General features: G+C 39.6%; 1 protein-coding gene and 1 pseudogene across 1 annotated transcript; one reads left to right on the top strand and one right to left on the bottom strand.

Moving 5' to 3' along the window:
* LOC122347532 overlaps positions 1-22,471 on the top strand; it is a 663,620-nt pseudogene that overhangs the window by 628,868 nt on the left and 12,281 nt on the right.
* Positions 12,203-16,289, bottom strand: LOC122347537. Its single transcript, XM_043242899.1, has 2 exons — positions 15,256-16,289; positions 12,203-12,438 (listed from the first exon to the last, which is right to left on the bottom strand). The coding sequence occupies exons 1-2, from the start codon at positions 15,841-15,843 to the stop codon at positions 12,376-12,378; spliced, it is 651 nt and encodes a 216-aa protein (XP_043098834.1). The 5' UTR covers positions 15,844-16,289; the 3' UTR covers positions 12,203-12,375.

Raw genomic sequence — 22,471 nt, 5'->3', positions numbered from 1 at the left:
AGTATTCACATTACCTGAGGACTACGATGATGTGGGCCCAGTTCTGAAGGCTTAAAATCGTTAATAGAATATGACTTTCAGGGTCGTGAAACTTTTTTTGTTGCCTCAAACTGGGCCAACTGTTATGAAATCATCTGTCACATGGTTCTCTGACTATGCCCCTCAACTGTCAGGTGCGTCGATTGAATGGTTCTCACTGAGCTTAATCGCCAATAGTGTCTGGCTAGGAATAGGCCATGATGTTTTGGTTTTTTTGCTTTTTTCAGGGAAACGCACATCTAATTGAATTACCGGCGTTTGACAATTACTATGGAGTTGAATGCTAGTTCAGAAATATAAACACTTGATTGAGGAGTCCTTCGTGAGCCAGTTAAGAAATCAAGGCGAATGAATTATACTCAGTGATCAACTGAGCTGGTAATCGGTACCAGCAGTTCTGTGCTGGCCAGACATTCTAAGTGAAGTGTATTGTTTGTCTATTACTTTAGTTCATTACTTATTAAGGTTATTCTATATGACGAGTTTATTTAAAACAGATTAAGTAGCCGATTTCTTTGTTATAGTTTTTAACCAACATGTCCCCAAATCCAATAGGTTCAGAAGGGTTGTTTGCACAAATCCCTAAAATATGACCCATTAAAACGTGATATGCCACGCTCCTGGACAGTAAGCATATTTTTACTACGCCATGTGCTCTCTGTGCCCTACCTTCCTCTCTGTACACTGTATTATTGTCTCTAGCTGTCTGTTAATTTAGTGATTTACCTTGTGTATTTAAGTCCTGTGTTTTGAAACTCAAGGCATATGTTCAAAAACGAAATGCGCTAATATTTATAATTTGCAGATATTTGTAATGGGGTAGCCTTAGTTGTTGTATGAATTTCACTCAGCAAAGTTTGAAATGATAAGAGATTTTGTAATTAAACAGTCCACCCTTCGCATCACTAACAAAATACTATTTGATTGCAGTGACAGTCATACGTCACTGCATATGCCTACAGAGGGCTTTTTAACTTAAAATGTAAATATAGGCTGGCATATGGTACTTCTACAACAACCTATGGGGCTGCTTTTTGCTGGAAGATAGCTGTTTTTAATCTAATCAAAATAACTTAGCATTAGTCTGTGTAAAGATTTGAGATTATTGAGAAATCAAGCAATAAAAATCTGTTTTTATTATATGTTTTTGCAAATAAACTCTTCTATATATAGAGCGTTAATAATGTTTTCGACTGAATCACTGCACACTTTATGTATTTATTTCTTTTATGTAAGTAGCTAGACAGTGCAGCATTCTGAGTGGTAGTAATAGGATATATATCTATTTAAATTTTGAATGTTATAAAGCTTCAGTAAACTTAAGTAGTTCTTCTTTCATAATTGTTTATTGTAGTAATAACATATGCAAATGCATTAAATATGCATTAGTTGTTAATGTATATGGATTAGTACAATCTGCTTATATTTTAAAGTATTACTGAAATCTGGTGGCAAATATTGCTTTTTCTTTTTAAAAATGAAGATATACAGAATATTTTGAAAGATGTTTACTAAGGCTGCATTTATCTGTTCATAAATAGAGGGTGTTGAATTTTCAACATCATTACTTTTTGAAGTCCCAGTGTCATACATGACCCTTCAGGATTTCTAAAATGTTTTGTATATATACTAAATGAAAAAGCAGGACCTCGCACTCACTTATAAACTGAAACGCTGGTGATCCTGATGATCTATTTAAAGACTTGGTACAATAAAAACAAAAAACAGAAAAAACAGCACGCTTGTGAGTGTGATCTTGCTTTAAGTACAGTTTCTAACTCTAACCCTGTTTATAAAACAACAGCTTTGTATTACTCAGTGTCACTTATTCTACAATGACAGATATGTTGATAATTGTGCAGTGTTTCAGAACGCAGTCAGGTTGCAACACTTCTCCTGCCAGTTCAGAAGTGGCCATGGCACACGTTCACAGCAGATGAGCTGAGATCCAGTGTCTGGCAGCAATTTGCACCTGCTATATAACCCACGCCCGATGGGAGAGACTTATTTGTGAGATTTTGATACCTGCTGTATGCAGCCAAAGCTGTTTCAGAACTGTCTAGGAACTCCGCTTAGCATGTTTCAGTGCTATTTTTCACCACACACATAACCCCTTCACTCCCTTTTCATGTGACTCCACAGGTAAGACTAGTTAGAACGAAAAGCCTGAGATTGAATAAAGCGACCCATCACTTTTCTGTCCATGTAGCCTTCACTCTCGTCCAGAGTGGTTTCTTCTCGTAGGTTTACAGACTGTGAGGGGCCTTTAAACTGCTGTCATTGCTTCTAAAGCTCAAATTGCATGTTTCTCAACGTTGTCTTTTTAACAACATAAATTACTGCCCCAAATGGGTCTTAAAGTTCTACTGAAAATAGTTTGAAAAGAGTTGAATTTTGCAACCTTACATTTTAAACAGTCTTGAGTTTACAATGTAATGAAGTATTCTCTCAAAGATTTTTATTTTAGATTATTAAATCTGACTACATATATTGGTTTAATATAGAAAATATAAAGGTGTTAGTTACTTTAAAAAGTAATCTGTAATTAGATTGTTCTATCTATCTATCTCAAGTCAAGTCAGTTGGCTTTTTAGAATGCTAGATCTATCCCCAGCTAGCATCCCTATCCTTCTCTTTATTGTTCTATTTATCTAGCTTTGTAGCTGTCTGTCTATCATTCCAGCTATCCTTCTGTTTATCATTATGCTATGGTGCTATCTGTATGATTTTTCAGTAATCCTTAGGACAAAGACTCATTGAGATGCTGGCAGTGACTGTGTGTCTTCTCCACTGAATATTATGGTTGGAGAACAATCCTCTTGGCTGAGTAGTAAGCTCTGTCTCTGGAGGTGGAAGTCTACCTGTGTTTCTCCCTGATCCCCATTGTTTGAAGTGCTGCACAATGTCTCATCAAATGAACTTGCAGAAGAAAACTCTCAACCCTTTGATGCTGTGGAGTACACTCACGGCTCTAATAAGGATATACGTCTGGGGACAGTTCGCTGTTTAGTGGCATCTTCCTGATAGAGTCAGAAGCCTATAGTGAATAATAAACCAGGAAGTCATAACACTGGTTTCTGTGAGTTATTTTAAAATGTCACCACCACAACAGAGTTTGCAGTGTGGTTGTGTCTCGTGGGTAGTTTAGCGCATACAACTGCTTGGGTGTTTGCGAGGGTGGCTAAGGGGGCATTTTTAATGCTTTTAAAAAAAGACTTATTATTTTATGGTTAAAAACAAAAGTTAGTATGCCGCTTCTTAATAACCTGCAAGATTTGAGCCATCAGTCATGTCCATAACACAAATGTGTGGGACAAGTTGTGCGCTGACATTTAGTATTTTGGCTCAATTTTAAGCACCGCAGATAATAAATTCATATGGTAAGGTCATATGCCTGAGTGAGTCAGTAACCGAGTGCTTACTTTGGGAATCTCAATCACTTCATATGCACCCTCTTGTTTTGATGAATATTTTGTCCTTATGAAATTCTCATAATCCTTTACATCTGTCTGCATTATATGGTGAGCTGCACTCGCCACCAAGCATGGCTGTAAAAATCTTAATTCCTAATCCAGAGCGGTTGACTCATCAGAGTTTGAAATAAGCCTCTCGCAGCTTCCAAGCCTGCACAAAGAAGAATGGATATTCATCAACAGAAATCCACCATTGCTGATAATCACCCTTAGATTTCAGTGGGAATTTCATGGATTGTGCCTCAAAATAGTTATAACCCAAACACAAGTAGTGAAAAACAATTTCTTGTGCTATTGTTCGGTAGACTCGGCTGCACAGGGTCCAGGGAATTAAGTTGGACACGGTCAGGTGCTTGGAATACAGATAGCCAACCAAAACTTTAAAGCCCGTAGACAGCAGGGTTTTCTCAAAGCAGAATAAGGCACCTAATCTAAAATGCACTGCGGGATGCAGCACCATTGTTATCCTGTCCACCTCGCCTGCCTCCTTCCATAAGCTTATTGCTCGCAAATAGAAATTGCACTCAATGTACTTGAGCTTAGATATCAGCAAAGAGAATTTCGACTTGTTTATACGGACCAAAATAAATATGCCCATGCATTTTATACTAAGCAGTGGTAATGCAGTTTTTCAATTTCAAATGGTTTAAATGAGGATCTTTTTTTTCTCTTTTAGGTACTGATGCTATTGTTATATTAGAAACATGTGGTTTTGAAACACGCATTGTTATTTATTATAGCATAGATATAGCATTACTTAACCACTAAAGCAATATATTTCACAAAATGTCTATTAAACTGACTGGCAGTACATTTAGTCCAGTCTTAACATATTGCAGTTTCCACCTCACCATCAATCTCAGGTGAATTTCGTTCACAGATTTTGGACGCTGACCTGGATATGTCTGTACACGAGCTGGTTGCTCATTACTGTGAAGCTTATGGTGTAAATAATTTTTGCATCCTTTAATCAGATTTCTCTGCTCACATCTTCCAGGCATTGCAGGCAGTCCAAAGTGCAGTTCAATGAGAATGGAGATGCCCCAGGCCGTTCTGATATCTACCAGTACCAGATAAAGAACAAAACAGCTGAATACAAGACCGCCAGGCCACTGGACTGACCAACTTTACCTGAATGTAAGTATATGTTAAATTCTTTGTCTTGTTTATTCACCCTCCAATCCTGTATTTATTATTTTTGTCCAATACAAATGTAGGCTTTGTTAAACAATCTTTATCAGTTATTTATATCGACAACAGTGATTATAGCATTCAGGCTCCAAAAGGGCAGAAAATGCTCTAAGAAAATGCGTGAATTGTCCATTTTGACAGTTGAAATGTGCGAAAAGATTAAACTTCTGAAATTGCTTTTTGTGACAGAACAAAATTAATGTTTATATCATCTAAAGGTAGTGTCCAGAATTTAAAATGGCATGTCACACTGTGAACAAGTGAAAACTAGTTAGCCTTAGCATTATTGATATGATAAATAATACACTTCAGGCTTGAATAATTATCTTTTGCTTAAGCAAAAGGCTTTAAATTATATCATGTAAGTTAAATGGACCAATTTTTTTTGTTTTTGCTTTTAGGAGCTTTACCAGTTTCTAATCACTTTTTGTCATTTTATAACAAGCTGCGCAATAATTTCTCCCCAAAAATGTGTTCTGCAGAAAACAAGCAGCATATGGGTTTGAAGCGATGTGAGAGTGAGCAAACACTGACAGAGTTTTCACTTTTTGGTGAACTTGACGCAGACATTGCTTATGAGAAAGGACTGAAGTATAGCCTTGAGGAAAACTGCTTTAAAATTGCTCCTTTGAGATCCCAGAGAATTCATTTAATGAGTCAACGGATGAGGAAACGAAAACACTCATTTGAGATGTTAAACATTGTTTCGTCCTTAGTCGAGATAAATGGTAAATACTGTTTGTTTTTTGCGATTCAGATGCGGGCGTTGCAGTGGCCAGGTGGAGGGAAGCAGGTGCCGACTTCCATTTGCAGTCAGCCCTGCAAACCGAATTGGCGCAAGAAGATCGTTAAGGGCATTTCCTGCTGCTGGCACTGCAGCGCGCGATGGTTACCAGTATCAGTACGACCTTTACACCTGCAAGATGTGCCGCTTTGATTTAAGACCTAACAAAAATCACACAGGCTGCCAGCCCATTCCGATTGTAAAGCTGGAGTGGAGCTCGCCCTGGGCAGTCATACCGGTCCTCATCGCTATTCTCGGCATCATAGCCACTCTTTTTGTTGTGGTCACCTTCATTCGCTACAACGACACTCCGATCACAAAGCATCCGGGCGTGAGCTCAGTCCACGTCCTGCTTACAGGAATCTTTTTGTGTTTCGCCACCACCTTCCTGATGATCTCGACCCCAGACGTGGGGATCTGTTCGCTCAGGAGAATTTTCCTGGGGCTCGGAATGAGCATCAGCTATGCGGCGCTGCTCACCAAAACCAATCGGATTTATCGGATTTTCGAGCAGGGGAAAATGACAGTGGCGCCGCCACGCTTTATCAGTCCGGCGCCGCGATTGGTAATCACCTTCAGCTTGATTTCCGTTCAGCTCCTAGGGTGTGCATCTGGTTCGCAGTGGACCCTTCCCAAGCTCCTCATTGACTACGAGGACCAACGCACGGCAGATCCCGAGATGGCACGCGGGGGTCCTAAAAGTCGACATTTCGGGACTTGTCCTCATCTGCCTCCTGGGATACAGCATGTTGCTGATGGTGGCGATGCACAGTTTACGCCATTAAGGCGCGAGGGGTGCCAGAGACCTTCAACGAGGCCAAGCCCATAGGCTTCACCATGTACACCACCTGCATCATTTGGCTTGCTTTCATCCCCATTTTCTTCTGGGACGTCGCAGTCGACGGAAAAGGTAAGAGCAGATGAGTGAGTGCAATTCCTCAAGACCTTGGCGATCAAACGTTTTAAAGTAATGACAGCATTTACCGCCCCAGCTTCCGACCAAACATGCCATTCAGTGCGGTCCATTTTCAGCAAAAAACAGACCAGCGGGAACAAATCGACTATGTTCATTTGGGCCTCACGTCCAAGCAGAGCGGTAAAACAGACAGTTTATTTCAAGAAATCGAGAATCATGAGGTTTGGCGCTCACAGCGCCAGAACTCACGTAGTTTCCTTCGAATATTGAAAGGACATGTGCGGCTGGGAAAAACAAAGGCACTCTTTTGCCCATCTAGCACTGCACTCTCAAAGATAAAAAGAGACTTTGAAAATAGCAAGGAGATTGAGCGTCAGCTTTTTGTAGATGATGTAAATCAATTGACAAGCACTGACTGACTTAGAATTCCGAACAAAAAGGTTCTTCATTTCCAGGCCGAATTATATATGCAACTACCCTGGCATTGGCTGCATTACTCATTTCAATTAGAAAACCTGGGACCTTCTGTTTCTGAAGCTTAAGATAAGGGCTTTCTCGTTTTTCAATTTGAGTTTTATTTAATTAGTGTCTCCTTAGCAAAGCCTTGAACAAGCAATTTCAGCAATTTGAGTATTGTTATACTTGTTGGTAGGGAGCCATTACTGCTTTAAACTCAGTTTCCCACTGTGCCTTTTTAACCACCGTTTGAATGACTCATTTAGATATAAGATTGCATGAACTGACTTAGGTAATTGCATGTTGCCTTAAACTACGGTCTGCCATACCAATCCTAAAGAAACAAATAACTATATTTCTGCTGATCAGAGAAAATCATAACGATGGTAACTGTAACCCTACATCACATGCTTTTTTCCTCTCTTCTCTTTTTGCCTCACCGTTTCCCAAACATGTGAGTGTTTAATCTACACCATATAAGGTTTTTAGTGTGAATTTACAGTTTTCTGGCAACTAGCTGAAGTAATTTCACAGTCATTTTTACAGTCGTTTTCCGTGCAATTTTCTGTGAGCTGTCTTTGACAATTAGTGGTGATCGTTTGAGTGATCGGAATGCAATCTGTCTCATTTTTATCTTCGAATGCATTTATGCTTTTCACAATTGGATAATTAAAGGATATGATGAGTAAAAAAACATGAAGGAATGAAGTTCTTAAATGAAAAAATGTGTCAGGTTCCTTTGAGCACTTGCATGAATGGTTTCTAAAAACTGAAAGCTGAAAACAGTTTTCAATTCAGTGAGCTATTAAAATTTCTAATTGTCATGTTATGGTTTATTTTAGTCTTTACTTGAGCAAATGAGAAAATACTCTCCTACAGATATGATCTAGAGGCTATTGCAGTATGATTAAATTAAAAGGTTACAGTTTCAGCACTATTTGCTTTTATCTTGTTTTAACAACAGCGCACCACTGTTTATATGTAACGTAATTTGCTTTTTATAAAGAAAATGAGAGTATGCTTGATTTCACAGTAAAACTATCAGTCTTGTAAAATGCTGGTAATTTTTGACAATATTATACTCTCAAGATCTATCAGGCCTCTCATGGTGTAATCAGTGCTTGACGTTAATTCTGCTCTGTACATCACAGCGCTGAAGAAACAGTTTTAGCAATTAGTTTTATGCAGGAAATAAAGCATGCATCAGTATGACAAAATCCCACCACTGTGTGCACCAACAAACAGTGTTTTCAGAGAGGAATTAACATATCAAAACAAGAGCACCTCGCAATCATCCAGGCTGGCAAGCACAATAAAGCCTGGCGAGTCAGAGATGACATGTCTTTTAGAGCAATTAAATGCCTCACTTCCTCCTGGCCTGTGATTTACCTTATCTCTCTGCCTGTGCACTTGTCACACGATTTCTGCCAGACGCCTCATCAGCATGCCGGCTCCATCAGTTGTTTGTCATCTTATGTCAAAGTGAATAATGAATGTCTTTGGAGGCTTTCTGGAACATTTGAATGTGGGCAGCTGGCCTGGTCCCTACTGAATTTGATCAGCCTGTCAAATGATTAATCGGAGGGTCATCTTATTGTGGTTTAACCAAAGATTCTTAAATGAGCTAGCCTGGCAGGTAGGCCCTTATTGTGGTCTAAGGGCTTTAGCATGCTTCCTTCCTGCTTTTAGACGGATTCGATGGATTTTTGATTGCTTTGTTGGGTACACGTGAATGCATGTCCAGAATCTGACATTGATAAAAGCGTGTCCGTCTAAAATAAACCTGTTTAGTTAAAAAAAGAAGCACAATCATTTTCTGCATCTTAAAATAAAAGTGTAGATTATAAATTAATGCATTCTACTAGCTTTTCCCAGTAATATATTAAGTGCTAAAAAAAGTTTTTACATCCTTACAATTCTGTCATTACTCATTTTATAAAAAAAAAAATTTAAATTAAATTTCCATGCAATTAACTAAAATGATCAAATTTATAAAAATATTGAGTTGTCTGGGTATGTTTTAGAAGAAAATACTATTTCAGTCTTTCTAAAAATGTTTTTTAATATCACATTTAATCCAATGTGTTGTTGCTGATCCTTCTAATTATATTATAATTAAATTTAGATTACATAAATTTGTATAAATGACAGGTTGCTGGAAAAGCGTATGAGGAGATAACTTTTGTATTAATTTATTTGTCAAGGACATTAAATATAATTTTTTTGTCACATTCAAATATTCAAATTGATGTACATGATTATGTGAAGATGCCTTGTTTTTACATCATGCATCTGATGTCCATGGACGAGTTGATTTTGCGATTCATATTGTGCAATGAAACATTGTAAGCAAAACTTACAAATCCTTCTTTCTGATGCTGGATGTTATCGCGGCCTCTCATGTTGGTTTTGAGGAAGCTTGATAGTATCTTAAGTCAAGCATTTCGACTTACATGGACTGCTATTTGTATGCATCTCCGCCCTCCAAAACTGGAAGCTATCATTACAGTGCCATCATGTCGTTAGGGTTCACTTGCAGGGGCTTTCCTCCTTTGTGTTGCTGACAGAGTAATCACTGTCTCTTTTTGAGCGAGGTCAACATCTCTTATTTACATACAGGTGTGTGTCAGCGATGTGACAGGTGTGGTAGTGGGGGGGCCCTGACCTCTGTTAAATGTCAGTTTCTTTGGCATTCCCGTTATTGAACTCCTTCAGTCTGTCATTCATTTGCTGTCACCTAAATGAGTACCTTGTGAAGACAGATGCGCGAGTGCATTTCTTTCTGAAATATAAAAAAACTGCTTCTCACAGATGGAATTTAATACATGAATGCACTGCGCAAGCCTGGTATACTCTGCTATGAAATAAATTAAAGGATAATTCATTGCATTATAATAGTATTACAGCGTGAGAAATAATAAAACATTTTCTTTATATTGTGCTTTTGGCCAGAGCTCTAACACAAGTATTTTTCCCCACTAACCTGTGAAGCATTGCTCAATCAGACAAGTGGGTCTGCTCCTAAACCCACATGATTAGTTGAGCCAGAAGTTCATAGTTGATATAATAAAATGGGATCAGAGACAGTCTGTTAAACAAATAGTTCATCCACAGCCATTCAACTTGTAGGCACGTTTCTCATATTTGGAGAAATGTAGCATATTTTAGCACTGAGCATTCATCAATGAGTAATTTGCAGTGAACGGTGCTGCCCTTTTCTAGAGTCCATACAGCTGCTAAAAACATCACAATAAGCCACACCACTCCAGTCCATCAATTAATGACTTAAGTGATCTGCGTTGTATTAAACAAATCCATCAAGACATTTGAATTCATTTAACATTGCTTTTGACTAAAATATCAGTCCATAATCCATATTGATGCTTCTTCCAGTAAAAAAATTCCTTGATGTCCTCTGTTACGTACTTTTAAAAGTGGTCTAGGGGTGAGGACGCAACATTTAAAATTAATGCTGGGGCGGAGTTGTAAAAATGACCAGGCACAACGACAGAGTCAGTTTTAGCGGTTTATTATACTCTACTGATAAAGAGAGCGTGAAATATTTACAAAGTGTGAAGGGAAAAAAAAAACTAAGAGAGGCGCCAAAGTAAAGAAATAAATATAACAAAACCCCAAACTAAGTAGCCCAATATCCCAGTAAACTAACCAAAGAAAAATGTGAAAACAAACTGAAATCTTCAGCGCATGCGGCGCCAGTGAACTACTCCTACTCTCACCAAGACGAAAAAAAACAAAAGTACAAAAAGGCGCTCACTCCTTACCTGGTGTGTCTAACATGAAATTACTACGTGCAAAAATGTGTGTCGTACGTCCTAACCCTGTTCTCTTCTCCCCAAGAGAAAGGACAGAATTCTTAGGCAACAATATCAACCAAGATGCCGGAACTGAATGAGTTAGACATTAGCACACACCAGAAAACTGAAACAAATCAATTGTGTCACGAAACACCTGCGTATACTGAACAATGAGTACTGAACAATGAGCACTGAGCTACAAGCTCTGAGCTACCGACGTAACAAGCAGCGCGCTTTTAAACTGCCGGAAGACGTCGGGTTGGCTGCACCTGGCGACTCGAACGATGATGGACAGCCACATCCTCCAATCAGCAAACGCGCACCTGAAAGAACGAGAGATAGGGGCGGAAGAGAGACCGCTCGGGAAAACAAACAAAAGGACCACACAAACAACCAGACACACACGGCACGTAACACCCCTCCCATAAGAACAAACTATATGAAACATATTTGTTTCACAATTATCCACCAGAACTATTACACTCTAGATAGGGCATCAGCGATCCGTTCTCCGTGACCTTTCTTGTGTTTAATCGTTAGATTATAGCTCTGCACAATCAGAGACCAACGTGATTAATCTTTGGTTCTGGTTATACATACGTGACAGAAATACCAGAGGATTGTGATCCGTAAATACATTTACTGGACGATTGCTTGATCCAACATAAACATCGAAATACTGGAGGGCCAGAAGTAACGCTAACGCCTCTTTCTCGATTGTCGAGTAGTTCAACTGATGTTTATTAAATTTTCGTGAAAATAACAGATAGGATGATCAACTCCATCCTTATCCTCTTGCAACAGCACGGCACCCGCACCAACCGCACTGGCATCCACCTCCAGCTTAAAATCTAATTCGAAATCGGGTGCACTTAAAACAGGTGTGTTACACAATAGTGCCTTAATGGATTCAAACGCGTGTTGGCATTCATCAGACCACAGAAATCGACAAGAGGGACTGAGAAGTGACGTCAATGGTTGTGCAACGATAGAAAAATTTTTACAGAAGCTGCGATAATAACCAGCCATGCCTAAAAATCTACGAAGTTCGCGTCGTGTAGCTGGAATCGGGAATTCAGCAATGGCGGTTACTTTCGCTTCTAACGGGCGCACTTGACCTTGCCCAACTTGTTTTCCCAAGTATGTGATAGTTGCCTGGCCGAAATCACACTTGGCCAAGTTCAAGGTTAAAGAAGCGTTAGAAAGACGCTCGAAAACTGTTCGCAGCAGAGATACGTGTTCAGGCCATTCCGCAGAATAGACAACTAAATCGTCTAAATATGCATTGCAGTTCGGAACTCCAGAAAGCACAAGGTTGACGAGCCGCTGAAAAGTTGCGGGTGCGTTCCGCATTCCAAACGCCATTACAGAATACTGAAGAAAACAATCGGGTGTCACAAACGCGGAGATATCGGAAGCGCGAGGGGTAAGGGGCACTTGCCAATAGCCCTTCAATAAATCGAGCTTACTGACATAGCGAGCCGAACCAAGATTGTCCACGCAGTCTTCCATACGTGTAGCGAAAACAGTCTGGAATGGTAACTGCGTTCACCTTTCGATAGTCCGTACAGAAGCGCGTCGTGCCATCACTCTTTGGGACTAGCAGGCAGGGGGAGCTCCAGGGACTGCAGCTAGGCTTAGCAAGCCCATGCTCAAGCAGATACTCCACCTCACTTCGCATAACAGCACGCTTCGTGACATTTACCCGATATGCATGTTGTTTAATTGGCCTGGCTTCACCCACATCAATGTCGTGCTGCAAGACTGTGGTGCAAGAAGGAACATCATTAAACAAAGAAGGAAAAGCATTAATCAGATTCATAATATCAGCTCTCTGTTGAGCGGACAAGTGCAACAGCTGAGAGGGTAGTTCGCTTATCATCTCGGAATTTTTAAGTCTAACGCAGGTCTGGTGCATATGATGGGATACCACACCATCATCCTCAACATCAGCATCACCGACATTACAACAGGCCGTAACTACGGAACGGGAACAGGAGCGACAGCAACAACCGGCGTAAATCTTCTCGAATGTAATACGCTTTTAGCATATTCACATGACACACGCGAGATTTTCTTTTCCTGTCAGGAGTACTGACCACATAATCTGTATCGCTCAGTTTTTTTAAAACCTCATACGGACCAGAAAAACGTGCGGACAGAGCAGAACCAACCACGGAAGTAACACGAGTACTTGATCGCCTTTCTGAAAACAACGCTTAACTGATTTGCGATCAAACTGGGCTTTCATATTTACTTTAGCGTTTTCTAATGACTCTCTCGCCGCAGAACATGCTTGATGTAATCGTTCGCGAAATTTGCTCACGTAGTCCAGTACGTTCACTTTAGGGCTGGAATCCAGGGATAAAATATTTTCTTTGAGCATTTTTAAAGGACCTCTGACACGATGCCCGAACACTAGTTCGGCAGGACTAAATCCTAGGCTCTCCTGCACAGCTTCTCTTACTGCGAACAGAACCAGCGGCACACCCTCATCCCACTCCTTACCTGAATCCAAACAGTACTTTCTCAGCATAGTTTTTAATGTCTGGTGAAAGCGTTCAAGCGCCCCTTGGCTTTCCGGATGATAGGCACTCGCGACTCTGTGAGTGATATTTAGAGAAGACAGAACTTGTGAAAAGAGTTTAGAAAGAAAATTAGTGCCTTGATCGGTTTGCACAATTTTGGGTAACCCGAAAGTAGAAAAGAACTTCACAAGCGCTTTAATAATCACAGACGCGGTGATTCGTCTCAACGGAATCGCTTCAGGAAAGCGCGTAGCACTACACATCATTGTTAATAGAAACTGATTACCACTCTTGGTTTTAGGTAGTGGCCCAACACAATCCACAATGACATGTTCGAATGGTTCGCCTACTACGGGAATGGGAACGAGTGGTGCAGGAGGAATTATCTGGTTCGGTTTGCCTGTTATCTGACAAGTGTGACAGGTGCGACAGAATTGAACAACGTCAGTTTTCAAACGAGGCCAAAAGAAATGCATCAAAACACGATTATAGGTCTTCTTGATTCCTAAATGACCCGATAGATCATGGTCATGAGCTAAAGACAAAACGTGATGACGATAACACGAAGGTACTACAATTTGATACACGACACTCCATTCAAAGTGTTCCTTAATTTCAGGGCACCATTTCCGCATCAGTAAATTATTTTCTATAAAATAAGCAGACTTTCTCCGCTGTGCTTCCTCCAAGGAGACAACAGCAGAGAAACACTTGCGCAAAGTCGGATCTAATGCTTGTGCGGAAACAATTTTCTCACGCGTCATGGGCAGTTTCACATTCCTCGAATTATCAGATTTTTCAACAGCCTCATCCTCGAACGGTGAGAAAACGTCACTGGCAAACATGGGTGCAATAAAAGTAGAGGACAGATCAGGAAATTCTTTCTTTCGTGCTTGAGCTCTCGTAATAGCGCAGACAGGAAAAATTTTTGGGTACCTTTCAGATAGTTCATCAGGCTGATCACCAATCACAGGCTTATCAAAAACTTCTAGCAGGGGAAACACTTTTCCACCAGCCAAGTCGTTACCGAGAATAAAGTCTACCCCCTTCACCGGCAAATACTCACGAACACCTACCTTCACGAACCCTGTACATAACTCAGACTCAAGATGCACCTGATGTAACGGGACTGTGACAAGACCCATCTCTATGCCCTGTACTATCACATTACTGCCACATGCAGTCCTCGTAGAAAACGGCAGTACACCTGCGACCACAAAAGACTGGTTCGCGCCGGTGTCTCTGAGAAGCTTTATTTTTACCTGTTCGGTAGATTTACCCGTAACAGAAATTAACCCTTCCATCACGAATGGTTCATAAGTTGAATCTAGCCTGCTGTCACGCGCAGCTGTATCAACCTCCACTGTTCTCACGAAACCCACGCCTTTAGCCACAGAGCCCTGTTGCTTTCGCTTCAACACTTGACATTCAGCGATCAAATGGCCGGACTTACGGCAATAATAACACTCTCGCTCTTCTTTTGACTTTAAAACATTTGGCTTCGGTCGTGACTGATGGATTGGAAGAACAGACGGATTTTTATCAGATCGGGCGGTGGTGAATACATTTTTGTGTGTCAGTGCAAATTCGTCTGCTAAAATAGAAGCTTGCGACAGAGAGGTAACTTTCTGTTCGTTTAAATAAACAACGACACGCTCGGGAATACAGTTCTTAAATTCTTCTAAAGGACGAGCTCTCGTAACGTCTTAAAATCTGTAACCTTACTCGACGCGCACCATTTGTCAAGTAAAATGCACTTTTCTCTGGCAAACTCAACGAATGTTTGACTTGAATTCTTTTTATGCCCTCTAAACCGCTGTCTATAGGCTTCTGGCACTAACTCGTAAGCGCGCAAGATTGCAGTTTTCACCGTGTCATAGCTTAAACTATCCTCTAGAGCTAGTGTCGCGCACACTTCTTGAGCCTTACCTGTTAATTTGCATTGTAAAAGCAAAGGCCAATTTAGGGCGGACGCAATACGTTCGAACACACTAAAATAGGAGTCGACTTCTGCCTCACGAAATTGTGGTACGAGAGAGATATGTTTACTTACATCAAAAGTGGTGCCCGCTATCCCTACTCCCAACGGAGCACTAGCGGTCTGCACCGGTGGAATAACTGGGGCAGGTGCATTTCTGGCAGCATTCAGCTCGAGCTCACGCAGTTTAATCTGCGTTTCCGCTTCAATCTCAAGCTTGCGAACTTTTAGTCGCCATTCAAGCTCGGCCCGACGACCCTCAACCCGCTCCTGTGCTTCCAGCTGGACTCGCGCTAAGCGAACCTTCAGCCGTGCGTCACCTCCAGACCCTAAAGAGGCAGGAGAAAAAGGTTCAAAGGCCGGCAGGGCAGCCTTGGTTTCGGAACCCTCCACCTCGGCGGCTCCACCCGGCGCCTCATCACCAGACAGAGACAGGTGCTCGTCGGACTCAAGACACTCTTTTCCTGCTCCAGCAGGCAACACCAAAACACCCAGTTCCACTAACTGTTGCAAAACAGCACTCTTTATATCTCTCTTAAGCTGTTGTTTCGTAACCACAATTTTAAAGTGGGCAGCGATACACAATAAATCGTCTTTCCGACATTTATCAATCAACTCTAGCGAAGGCGATTTAAGAAACGTCTCCAAAGCAAATTCAGCCATAATTACGCACGTATCCAATTAACCAGTCACGCCGAAATTACCATACAAAACCGATTTACCAAAAAAAAACCATGGTCACTCCACAACCCACGCCAGCAATAATTAATTACGACGGGTGATAATCTCTTAATTATCTATCCCGGACGAGCCCCCATTAAATGTTACGTACTTTTAAAAGTGGTCTAGGGGTGAGGACGCAACATTTAAAATTAATGCTGGGGCGGAGTTGTAAAAATGACCAGGCACAACGACAGAGTCAGTTTTAGCGGTTTATTATACTCTACTGATAAAGAGAGCGTGAAATATTTACAAAGTGTGAAGGGGAAAAAAAAGAACTAAGAGAGGCGCCAAAGTAAAGAAATAAATATAACAAAACCCCAAACTAAGTAGCCCAATATCCCAGTAAACTAACCAAAGAAAAATGTGAAAAACAAACCGAAATCTTCAGCGCATGCGGCTACCAGAACTACCCTACTCTCACCAAGACGAAAAACAAAAGTACAAAAAGGCGCTCACTCCTTACCTGGTGTGTCTAACATGAAATTACTACGTGCAAAAATGTGTGTCGTACGTCCTAACCCTGTTCTCTTCTCCCCAAGAGAAAGGACAGAATTCTTAGGCAACAATATCAACCAAGATGCCGGAACTGAATGAGTTAGACATTAGCACACACCAGAAAACTGAAACAAATCAATTGTGTCACGAAACACCTGCGTATACTGAACAATGAGCACTGAGCTACAAGCTCTGAGCTACCGACGTAACAAGCAGCGCGCTTTTTAAACTGCCGGAAGACGTCGGGTTGGCTGCACCGGCGACTCCGGAACGATGATGGACAGCCACATCCTCCAATCAGCAAACGCGTACCTGAAAGAACGAGAGATAGGGGGCGGAAGAGAGACCGCTCTCGGGGAAAACAAACAAAAGGACCACACAAACAACCAGACACACACGGCACGTAACATCCTCTCACACGAAAATCCACCAACATAACTGCTTGATTTGTGCATATTTGTCTCCCGATTCAGGTAAGACAACTTTTTTCACTAGAAGAAAGCAAGATAGCTATGTTTTGAAATCGTAATGATGGATTTGTTTATTACAATCATACAGACGTTAACTGATGGACTGGAGTGGATTACTGTGATGTTTTTATAAGCTGTTTAAACACTCATTCTCACGGCACCCATTCACTTCAGAGGATCCATTGGTGAGCAAGTGATATAATGCTACGGTTCTCCAAATCTATTCTGATGAAGAAATCGTTTTGGGGGACTAGAGGGTGAGTTAATCTTTAGCAACTTTTCATTTATGTGCGAACATAATTAATTCATTCCAATATTCAGGGATGACCTGAATACACGCAAACTTTCAGTGAAGTGGAAAATGAAACCTATTGTTTCTGTTTTTTATTTTATTTCATCCGAAGCAGCATGCAATCCAGCAGTGTGACAGTTTTTGGTGTGCAGCATATTAAAGGATTTTAAATGCGGATAACGCATAGTTCATTCGAATGACAAACATTCTCATCCCTTTAAACTGTGTTTTCCACAGCACCGCTATTAACATGAGACCTATTTCTTTCTTTAAAAGCCTCTGATGTTGACATAAGACCTACTTCTTCTCTTTAAAAATGGCAGTTCATTTTTTGTTCTTTATCCCAAGAGATAATTTGGCAGCAGCAGGTGAAGAAGTAGCAGAATCAGTTGTTGTATTATTAAAGTTGATGGCCTTCCGTTGTACGTTTTATCAAGTCATCCATTTATACGTGGGAGTGCAATAACGGCAGCCTTTTTTTAACTTGTAGTTTCAATTCGAGGGCAAAAAAGTGGAACACTTTGTATGTGTTGAGACAACAGAGACTGTCTCAGAGGACTAACCCTGATTCACTGTCTAGTTCCCATCTCAGTATTTCTCACAAGCCTCATTAGATGCAGGTGTGCTGTCTGCACATACAGAGCCCGAGGCATTGATGAGATGCAGCTATGAATCGTGCGTCGTGTGCGTCATTAAATCCTCATTTGTGACTGTAATTGCAACTTCAGGTTCAGCTAGATTAGTGAGAGATTTCGACGTATAGACCAAAGCTAATCATTTCAGGCTGGTTTGATCACTATGTATGGACTGTTCGCTTCCCTTTTAAGTGATTTGTTGGACCTCTGTGATAGATTTTCTGGTTAAATTCGGATTTGTGACTCTGCTGACTAAGGACTGCATTTTACAATGGCTTTTGTCTGAGCCACGGCCTTGTGGTTAGACCTCCGACATATTGAGCGGCGACAAGCGACATATCTTGATCCCATCATTTCCTGTTCTATCTAAACTATGCTTTATATTTCAGGGAAGACAATTTGAGTGGTGCTTAAACTCTCCAAGACAGTGGTAGGGTGCAGTGGGTGGTTGACAGAGCAGTGCTTTGCTATTGTTAATGGTGCTCTGAATGGTTTGCAGTGTATTCTGGGTGATTGCTGTGTAATTGCACTCTAGCCCAAGACAAATGTAATTCTGTTTGATTTTGAAACGTGAAAATTAATGCAACAAGTTTCATCTGACTGACAGGTGGCTGCTTTCCATTCCTACGTACATGCATGCTGTAATCAGCCCTCATGCCTCGTGGTAATACACTCTACGCATGAATGGTCAAATGCACTACTTAGTTAAAGTGTCTTGGCAAGGTATAAATGTTAACAAAGTCAGTTTATCATAAGTGGTTGTAAACTGGCGTCTGACATTTTGTGAGTCAAAATATAGCATCATTCAAATCATGTACAAAGCCCTGCAGTGTTATTATTATTTTTAAAGTTTTGAATTAGTTAAAAATATATGTTATATATATGTATATAATATATTTGACAATAAATTAAGACAATTTTAATTAATGTATTTATTGACTGATTGCAAAAAGTTATTTTGGTTTTAAAACCTCTTTATCTTTAAAACATCTTTAATACATATTTACGTTTAGTACTTCAAATTTAAAAATACATTTTTGAATTTGCATTTAAGTTTCTAATATTATTTAAAAATTTAATCGTGATTAATCACATCAACAATAAAATAAATGTTTTTGTTTACATAATATGTGTGTGTGTGTTCTGTGTATATTTATTATGTATATAAATAAATGTATATATTTTAGAAAAATATGCTACATTTATATATTAAATATATTTATTTATAATATCAATTATATGCATATAAATATAGATATAAATCTGTGTAAATAATTAAAAATATATATATTTTGTGAGTATGTGAGTCTAATAATAATTTTACACAGATCACACATATATTCGAAAACGTTTATTTTTATATGCGATTAATCACGATTAATCGCTTGACAGTAGTCAAATTTTATTTACTATGTTGTTGTTTTTCTTTTATTTGCACATTTTATATTGCATTTAGTCATAAAAACTTTTAGCAATACAAAATAAATATTTTCAGGTATTATTTTAATAATTTATGTTGGCTTTTAATGGTTATTTAATGGTGGAAACAACAACTGGTGGCAACTGGTGTGGGGCTACCAAATAAGGACCTATTTTTAAAGATACCACACTATATTTCAATGGCACACTTTTGCTGATTGTCTGTAGTGGCCAGTGTTGGGTGGTAGCCATCTGTCTCTTCTTCGAGAAGAGCCCCAGCACAGCTGATGTGGTCCTAACCCTTCCTGTCGACTTGTGCTGAAACTACTTTCCAGTCAGTCCCTCTGGATGGAGATCACAGCAGTGAGTCACACTTAATCACAGCGCACAGAGGAGCCAGAACCGAGGTCACGTCCGCCAGAGAGCAAAACACACAGCAGCGTTCTAAAGCAACAGCAGGGGGTTCGCAGCAGTGCCATGGAGTGGCTGGAGCCATTAGTGCTGGGGTGTGTGCCTGTTTGTGTGCCACTGAAAACATGTCACAAACACTGGTTGGTTAAAAATAATCACAATCACCTTCTCATTATTTAGGTAATAGTGCCTTACACCATGTCCCACACAGGCACAACTCGACAAAGCGTCCAGCGATGAAAAGCAATCACTTGCAAGCTAATCCCAGTTTCTGTGCTAACTAGCCAAGACAAATGACACAACAGTTTTATCAGTCATTTGGTTTCTCTTTTGTGGCATCATGCGGATAATCATGCTCACAGCTGCTCGTTATATACAGTGGATGGAGTCAAAAACCTGAGAATGAAAATAGTTTTAATTATTATAATCATTCATTATATAGCATTTTAATCAAATTTTTATTATTTATATGACTTAAAATAGCAATATTATTATCATTGTTAAATGTAATATCATTTTTGTATTTCAAACTTTATCTTTCAATAATTGAATTTCACAATACGTTGTACATTTTTTTAATTCAAACATTTTTTAAATTAATTTTCTCTTTAGAGCCCGCTCTATATTATAAAGTCTATTAGAAAAAAATAAGCATTCATCTCGTAGTTTTTCATTTGGAGTGTGTGCATATTTTCTGTTTTGTTTTTTTTTTAAATTTAATTTTGAATAGTAGTTTTAGTAATTTGTTGAGTGTTTTTCATTTGTATTTGTATTTTTATTTTATAAATATTAGTTCTTTAAATGAAAATAAAAAAAATGTTTCCCTTGTAAACTAGCTAAAATAAGATTTCTGAAAAGAAGATGCTGTTTTGATGGTTTTAGATTTAGTTAACTGTAATAACCTTGATTTAAACACTTTATAATCTCAGCTGTCTGTCATGAATCATGAATACAGTGTATTCTGACGTTGTAGTCATTTGCATATTATGTAGTAGAGAATTGCGCATATTCGAATGTGGTGATGATGCTTGTTGCTTTGGGCATGTTGAGTCACGAGGTTATGACTCTCAGTTGAGATTTGACATATTGACTGTGTCAGTTAGATCAGGGGTTTATTGTGTCAACAAGCCCTCGTGAGATGAAGGTCCCAGGTCATACGAACAAGTCTTCATTATTGCATAATACACTCCCAACAGGCTATTGTGCCATCCTGAAGGGCTTTAGTTTGCAATAATAACCTGCATTATCCCTTACATTATTCCGTGCCTATCAAATAAGTAAATAAATGGACTGAAAATATCGATTTCAGTGGAAATTATTTGATTATGTGGGAAGAAATAGACTGCGGTGTGATATAAAACTAGCACACTGCTGGGTATCGGTTGCCCAGGGCAACAGCAAAATATACAGTTTTATTATACAGACATATTTGGCAACAGAAAGCCATGATTGACCAATTATGACCCAGTATGGCGTGCAGCGATGGCTTTGTTTTCAACGATTTCTAATTTTCACCTGCTGTGTTTTTTTTTTTTTTTTTTTTTTGCTTGGCAGATGTACATACAAACGACCACGCTGACCATCTCGGTGAGTCTGAGCGCGTCTGTGTCTCTGGGGATGCTCTACATGCCGAAGGTCTATGTGGTGCTCTTCCACCCGGAGCAGAATGTGGCCAAACGCAGCACTCGCAGCCTAAAAGCTGTGGTCACTGCCGCCACCATGTCTAACAAGTTCAACCCCAAGGCCAGCCTGCGCCCAACGGAGAAGCCAAGTCGGAGCTGTGCGAGAACCTGGAAACTCAGGGTGAGCGGCTTTGACGATAAACACTTTATTGACACTGATTTTTATATTGCAATAAACCTGTTATTATAATCTTAAAAACTTTAATTCATCATCATTCAATTGCTCGTTTAAACGGATCCGAATTTGAAGAGGGTCGCAAAATCGCGCCTCAGCAGTCTGGATGCTTTAGATTGATTTTTGTTCTAAATGCTCGATTCACCCAAAATCAACACATCTGCTATTATTTACTCCTCGATCACTGCAAACCAATATAACATTCTTTTTTAAAATGTCATTGAGAGGATCATAACAAGACAACCCGCTAATCGTCTGGCTCACTGCACGCAAAGGTTATTTTGGTTTCATTATGTGTGAATCTAACTATTTGCCGTCAGATATGCGCTAGCTGGTGAGTTTTTTAAATTATCAAGAGGCAAATCGGTTGAATCGGTACAGCAGTCCTTACTGAAACCCATCTCCTGCTAAGTTAAATATCAATAAAACACAGCAGCTGATAAACAAGCTTTGTAATACAGCAGTAAATAAAAGCCTGCTGCCTCAGCAGAAATAACTCACATTCTAGAACAGAAGCAAACCTATAGTCGTCCTGAAAGAGAAACGAAAGGAGTCATAGTTTGCATAAATTATATTATTCATTAAGGCCACAATTTACCAAGATCCCAAATAAAATGTACTAATTGGCTTCTGCAGTCAATCAAATTTTGTGTAAGCATTATAGCTATACTAGGGGTAAAAATAACACAAATAGTCGCACATGCACTTGCTTTATTTCAATTTAAGTTTTACCTAAAAGTATTTGGTATTTTTGCACATGCAGATCAGTGATTTAAGTGGTAATATGACAACATATGTTACATTCAGATATGATTTTGTGCTCTTAATCTAATGTGGTATTAATTTGCACACCTTTTCTGAAGTTTTCAGAGGTGATAATTCATTTTGCAAGCACTGTTTAATTCATTTGCAATGACGTTGTCCTTTATTCTACATGCCCCGAATGGCATATTCATTAGGAGAAACCTGCGAAGAGGCGCTATCTTCAG

Source organism: Puntigrus tetrazona, chromosome 6 (assembly GCF_018831695.1).
Source record: "Puntigrus tetrazona isolate hp1 chromosome 6, ASM1883169v1, whole genome shotgun sequence".
Taxonomy (NCBI): Eukaryota; Metazoa; Chordata; class Actinopteri; order Cypriniformes; family Cyprinidae; genus Puntigrus; species Puntigrus tetrazona.
This window is presented reverse-complemented; position numbering and strand designations above follow the sequence as displayed.